The 7,378-nt window shown below is 33.5% G+C and overlaps 1 protein-coding gene across 1 annotated transcript; it reads left to right on the top strand.

The window, feature by feature from the left end:
- The first annotated feature begins 3,958 nt into the window (after nucleotides 1-3,958).
- LOC149940298 (uncharacterized) lies at nucleotides 3,959-6,415 on the top strand. Its single transcript, XM_090179214.1, has one exon. The coding sequence runs from the start codon at nucleotides 3,959-3,961 to the stop codon at nucleotides 6,413-6,415; it is 2,457 nt and encodes an 818-aa protein (XP_090035340.1).
- The last annotated feature ends 963 nt before the right edge of the window (nucleotides 6,416-7,378 follow it).

Below are 7,378 nucleotides of genomic sequence, written 5' to 3'. Positions count from 1 at the left end.
TCCTGCCAAACAAATGCCCTGGTGGTAGGCCAACGCGTTCTGCTGTTGGCTACCACCAGGGTATTTGTTCGGCTGGAAGTAAACTTAAAGCTTGACAGTCAGAAGAAACTCTAGGACTTTTAAGTCTTAGAGCTACGTTTTTTTGCCATTATCAGAGTTGGCTGTATAATGCCGTCAACAAAACTCAGCATTACAACCTTTTTTTTGGTGAACCTAGCCAATATGTTGAAATAAATTCCAGACTCTAAATTATCTAAATATTTTTTTTATTTTCATTTTTTCTTTGATCGTAGGAAGTAGATGAAGATTCGTCAGTTATCCAGGAAGAAACAGAAGATACATCTCTTCATCTACCGGAATATCCCCAATTTACGGAAAATCATTTAAGAGAGGGTAAGCCCATGGGCGTTTTTAAAGATGTCATCAAGGAATTAGCATACGGGCTGTTTTCAAAATGTATAAGCTCTCAGCTAATATAAGACATATTAGAATGTTGGAGAAGCAGAGGGAAAAGAGCTTCGAGCCAAAACGTTCAGTAGTGGTAAATCATGGGTCAAGTAAACGCCGAAAATAGCTGACGAAGGAAACTATTCGTGCACTGTTGAATTCGAAAATTATATTTGTGAAATTGGAATCGAATTGAACGAGGTGGATATGGACATCCCAAAACTGCTGAAGTTCACTCGCCTAACGTTCTCGAAAAGGCGTTAATGGATTGAAAAAGAATCAGTGAAATATGAGGATATCTTAGAAAAATTTCTACATTTGTAAGTTAGTTTAAATTAATTTATTCTAATATAAAATTTAAAATTTCAAAATATTTACCATATTTATTTATTTAGCTTGAAGCTGAATGAAACTTACTGCTAAATGATGAAAATTCTAAGACCAGGTTTTATAAAACTTTCAACAATTTTAAAGGAAAGAATTGAAATGGTACAGTTTACAGATATATATATAAATTAATGTATTCTTGAATTTGTAAATATTTCAACTTTTCAGAATGATGACGACTATGAATTGGCGGTAATATTTTACTTGGAAAGTAAACTAAGCACTCATCTGCGAACCAAAGGCTCGAAGGAGAATGCAGATAAGACCATTCTCAATCGTAAATGTGTCAAATGTAAGTATTTCAGTAGCCAAACTGCCTAAATCCAAGACCTGAAGCGTAGCTTCATATACATTATTCAGGTTGTGTTGTAGTTGTAGATATAGGTATACTTATAAATAGTTGCGTAGCGAAGCAGGGCCGTGCAGGGGGGGGGCAAATTCCCCGGAGCCCCACTGAAAAGGCGGGAGAGAGGGGGGATAGTGCAAATCATGATAACTTGAAAAAGGTTTTTAAGGGCTCGAAAGGGCGGGGCGGGGTGCAAATCGAAGGCCCCGCGAGTAACTTTTGCCTCGTGCCCAGAATACCTCTGCACGGCCCTGTAGCGAAGTTCCTGTTTATGGGGGATTTCGTCAACTTTAACCAACGGTCGATGCTGCTGTTGACCACCTTTCTGAACCTCAAGGAGATTGGAAACGGTAACTTTTCAAATCTCAAATGGGTGCAAATAGAGGTCGGCGTTTGAATAAGAAATTATACGATTGTTTATATTTATCCATAACCGAGAATTATTCAGAAATTTTCGAAAAAAATGATTAATTTTGCATGTTAAATCGTTGTTTAATCGTATAATTTATTCGCATAAAACAAATAATACTAATTTTAATGATTAATTGAAATTTTTGCGGTTAATTTATTTGTTCCGCCGACCTCTAGGTGCAAACGGACTTTTCGAACCTCAACTCAAGTAGTGGAAATTTGAGTTGTTCCAACTCTAAAATTTTCCAGGAAAGAAAGCGGATTTTAAAATAGCTTTTAAAGGTCAGTTAGTTAAGTTTAGAATTTCCTTAGTGAATCTTATTACGAAAATCAGTCCATCCCTGAACAAAATGGCCAATTCCAAAGAAGGAACAATTTGTGTAACTTATTTGTTCACCATTTAATTAGTTTTATGTGTTAGATAATCAATAAAATATTTTTTGCAAATAAAAATTTTATTTAGAAAGAATTATTTCTTTGAATAATCCGAAATGTCTCAAGAACCTCGATACGTTTGGAATTCTAATGTTGCGGGACCTCAACGCGTTTTGAATCTTAAACGTTTCAAGAACTGGACGGGTTTGAAACTTAAACGATTCGAGAACTTGACGCGTTTGAATCTTAAACGATTCAACAACTCGACGCGTTTGAAAAAACGTTGCGACAACTCGACGCTTTTGAAACTTAAACGCTTCTATATTTCGTCGCGTTTGATACTTACACATTTCCAGATTTCGACGCATTTGAAACTTAAACGTTTCCAGAACTCTATGCGTAAGGTTAACTCGACACGTATAAACCTTGAACTTTTCGAGAAATCTACGAGTTGAAAAATTAAACATTTCAACAAATAGATGAGTTTACATTTTAAGCACTACAAGACCTCAACACGTATAAAACAATCGTTTCTAGAACTTAACATGCTTTAAACGTCAACGTTTTGTAATTCGACGCGCAAAAAGACTTAACGTTTCTTCTACTCAACGCGTGTCAGTATAGTATATGTCTGTCAGTATTTTTCTGTGTGGTTCACTGCAAATTTCAATTTCACTCCGAGATCATTTTTGAACATTTAGAGATCACTTGCAATGTACCTTGAGTGATCCGTAACCGATTAAATGTAATCTGAAGAGGTTCATAGGTAATCTGAATTTTTTTCATAGTGATCTATATGTTAGAGTAAGTGATGTACAACCGTTCATATGCAATCTTACCCGAAAGTAGATTACTAGTCATTTTCAGATCACATAACCGCTTACTTCTGAACACATTTTCACCTATATAGATCACCACGAATTCTTAATTGAAATTTTTCGCTATTCAAATATTTGAACCAAATAAATTTAATTTTTCAATTTCATTTTTCTTAAGTGAAAACTATCTTTAATATCATTAGATTTATTTAAAGATAAGTGTTTGTTTCAATAAAATTTATTAGTTATATAATTACTACAAAATAAATAACTAATTATAAAACTGATATAACCAGCACATTAAAACATTTAATTTTGTACTTATTCATTAAATTCTCAATTAAGTTCTCAATATAATAAACGTATAATGAATCGAAAACTAACAGCGCAGGATTAATTAATTTTAATTAATTTATCTAAGAATTAATTATTTATCAACTTCCTATCTGGCGACGCTCGCGTAGCCAATCGGCGCCACAGGACCTGCCTAGCTCGATGGAAAATTTAGAAAATAGAAAGGGGGAGTTTTACCTGAAGAAGTTTATAAATTACCCAAATGGAAACACTGAAAACGGGGGATATTCACAAGGTAATTTAGTGTTTTTTTACCTATGTTATCAAATGTTGCCATAGAAATAATATAATTTTAGTAAATTATGGTTTGACTAGTGACTACTATTACTATAGGGGTTTCCATATTCCATACTGTTCCACAGTTCCTCGAGAGTTTTTCACACGTGTTGTATTGCTGTGAGCAGCCATAGAGATAGTTGCAAGCCATATTTCTTTTGCATTGAAAAATTAAAATCTTTTAAAAATTGTTAAATTTATTTAACTGCAATTTGGGTAAGTATAGTTTTTTCGAATTTAGGCAATTTTAAGACATATAATTGAACTTCAGGCTGATTTTCTAAGGTCATTTAATACCGTCCATTAGCGTCGTAACCGTCCTAACTTTTTGAAGATGCCTGTATATTTGGTAAGCCTTTGGGTTCCCCAAAAATAGGCCTAAATTTCTAACCTTGGATAAATGATCATAATTCATTTAAGGACCTTGGCCTAGTAAACTTTTAAATCTCCCATATTCACTAACCTAGAATTTATTATCGTGAAGCAAGTTGCTATTTCGTTAACGTTCAAAATGGGAGAAAATAATCAAAATTATTCTTGTGAAATGTGTAGTTTCAAAACTAATCGTATTGAAATGTTGAACCAACATACTATCAAACTTCATAAGAATGAGAGCTTGTTTAGTATTTCTTGTAGAGTTTGCCCATATAAGACTACCAGTTATAGTGCTTTTAAAGTTCATTGTCGTCGTAACCACCAAAGTTGTTTAGGTACTGAAGCAGCTTTTGAATCTGAACCAGAAAATGAACAAATGCAAATGGATTTCAGTGCTAATGACAGTTCAGTTGATAGTCTCCCTAACAGTCCAAATCAAAATCCTATAGTTCACGATGAAATAAATCCTGACATTAAGAAAAAATCTATACAAACATTCTTGGCTTATTTTTTTTTAAGACTAGAAGGCCGACATGGACTAAGCAAAACCGTAATTAACAGTATAGCTCAGGAATTTTTACAATTATTCAGTGAAATTTCAGAAACTTTAAGAGACGACCTTTCTAGAGTTGTAGCTGTAGATTTCAAAGATCACAGATTTGATTCGCTTTTTGATTTTTCAAATACTGTAAGCCAAATGTTAACTGATGCTGGTAGGCAGAAAATCTTTAGACAAAAATTCAATTTAGGAGATGTAATGCCTGTATACCTTGGTACAAGGAGAGTTAAAGTTAAAGGGAGATTCACTGCTAAAAATATTTATGCTTATTGCGTTCCTTTTCTGGATAGTGTTAAAGCTTTGCTTAGAACTCCTGATGTAAAGTTTTGGCTTGAAACATCTCACGAAAGCGATTCTAATGTCATGAAAGATTGGTGCGATGGTTTGTATTACAAGGAACATGCACTTTCTAAGTCAAATTGCCTTCAAACAGTACTTCATGTAGATGATATTGAAACTGTGAATCCAATAGGGGTTCATAGGAAAACTCACAAATTGACAATATTTTCTTATGAACTGGCAAATATTCCACCTCAGTTTAGGTCAAAACTGCATACGAAGCAGGTATTGGCAATTGTCAAATCTGCAGATGTAAAAGAGTTTGGTCTTGAACCTGTGCTCTTAGATTTTATTCAAAGTATGAATGATTTACGTAATGGGATTGATTTGCTTAATAATGGTACTATTTATTTTGGTATAATTGTTGGTACTCCTGCCGATACTCCAGCTTCAAACCAATTATGGGGTTTCAAAGAAGGGGTTGCGTTTGCTAAGAAGCCTTGTAGAACTTGCATGGGTCAGAGGCCTGAAATATTTGAAAAATTCAGAGCGTTAGATTTTCAAAGACGAGATATGGAGGAACACCTAGAAATGTGCGAGATTCTTGATGAATGTGAATCTGAAGTTGCGAGAAAGCATTGGAGTAAAGAATATGGGATAAATAATCTTTCCCCTCTTTTTTCAATTGAAAATGTTTCGTTAGATTTAGCTGTTCATGACCCAATGCACGTGCTTTTAGAAGGTATAGTATTAGTCGAACTAAAAGCCATGCTTGCTAATTTCATTAATGTGGAAAAGTTTTTTGATATTTCTTGGTTAAACTCCCAAATTGATCAATATCATTATTCTTATTTAGAAATTAGAAACAAACCAACGAGAATAGAATTGTCAAATTTATCAGATGATGGGCATATATCTCTCTCAGCCTCTGCAGCTTTAACTATTCTAGAAGTGCTACCTTTTATTTTGGCATCTAAAGTAGATTCTGACAACCCAAAGCTAAAAATTTTTTTACTGATGGCAAAAATAACATTTTTGTGCACTTCTCCATATTGTGTACAGGAAAGTAGTGAACAGCTTGAAAATGCTATAAAAGTGCATCATGAAGTGTTTTTAGTTGAATATCCCAATATCGGTTTAAAACCGAAATTCCACTATTTAATTCATTTCCCAGAACAAATGAGGCTTTTTGGTCCTCTCAGACACCAGTGGTGTATGAGATTCGAAGCTCATTTTAGTGTTTTTAAAGGTCGAAAATGGGGCTCATTTAAAAATATTGCTCTTAGCATGAGCCGCTTTCATTTATTAAGAAATTGTTTTTATCAAAACACCGTAAGTGGCGCGCCAAATAGAAATTTTTTGTACGGGTCTGATGAAGTGAACATAGATGTGGTAGTATTGCCTGGAGAACTTAGCGAAGAAATCGGATTGTTAATTACTCCTTTTTTAGAACCTTATGATTTACAAATTTATGTTATAAAAGAATTCGGGGTTCATGGGCATGTTTACAAGCCAGGAGCTGCATTATGTCTCTCTCCACTAACAAGGGAGTTACCAGAGTTTGGGATAATTCATGGAATAATTGCAACTAAGAGACATTATCTATTTATTATTAAAACCACAGAAATCATTGAGTATGTGCCTTGTTTGAATGCCTATGAAATTAAATTAAGCAACAATCAGGTTGTTATACAAAGAGATCAATTAGAAAATCCTTGGCCATTAGGAATGAAAGTATTAAATAACCAACATTTCATTGTGCATAAGTATTCGTGCTTAATTGGATAATTTGTAAGCTAATGTAATAATTCCTTAATGCTCATTTTTTAAATTAGTTTAGTGTTGTAAAAATTAATTTTATAATTTGACCACAGTTACCTTTGAATTTAGTAAAAAGCAACTTTTAATTAAGTCCAAAAGAAAGATACTGTAATTTTACAGATAAGACAACAATTTAAATTGCACAGCTACTGTTAAATTTTATTTCAATCTCATTATGGTGTACATTTGCGACGCTTTAATATTTTATTAGAATTTCTCCCTTTTTTCAATCAAATTTAAATTTTTGCATCTGACCTTTGGAATTTAGATTAAATTAGCTGTCCTCGTATTGTTGCTAATAGGATTTGAGCAAATTTCACTCTTAATAGTTATTTTTTCCTAGCAAATTGGTTTCTTAGGTTGTGATAATGCGTTAACGAGTGATTTTTACCTATTTGCCTTAAAATTTATATTGCACAGCTACTTTTAAATTTATTTCAATCTCATTATGATGTACAGTCCCGGACAAAAGTTCCGAGCCGTTTAGTTTTTGTTGCCATTTTTGTGTAGTTCTAGCTAGAAATGTCAGTGATAGCTTTTTGGAAAGAACAACATCGTGAGAATACAAATCTTTAAATATATGTGCGGTAACGAGTATTTGGCCAAAACGAAACCGGAAGTGGTCTTACCCCTCGAAGTCAACTTCTCATAACTCCACAGGAACGTTTCTACAAGGGTGGCATTATACGCGCCTTGTTACACTGAATCCAAATATCTTTACAGATTTAAAATCGCTGAAGTATTTCAAAAGATATTAAACAAACAATTCAGCTTTTAAACAATAATTTTAACCCTAAGTTTATACGGGTAAAACAATACTGTTCACTACCACAACATGTTTAACCTAACCTTTGTTTTTTTATGTCGTAAGTTATGAAATTTCGTTTTTGTTATTATCAAATCACAGAACTGTTCGGTTTTAGTAAACAC

This window comes from Leiobunum rupestre, chromosome 6 (genome assembly GCF_980474605.1).
Source record: "Leiobunum rupestre chromosome 6, qqLeiRupe1.1.hap1, whole genome shotgun sequence".
Lineage (NCBI taxonomy): Eukaryota > Metazoa > Arthropoda > Arachnida > Opiliones > Sclerosomatidae > Leiobunum > Leiobunum rupestre.
This window is presented reverse-complemented; position numbering and strand designations above follow the sequence as displayed.

Excerpts from the sequence above, each read along its gene's own strand:
- LOC149940298 (XM_090179214.1), top strand. The coding sequence starts at position 3,959 with ATGTGTAGTTTCAAAACTAATCGTATTGAAATGTTGAACCAACATACT.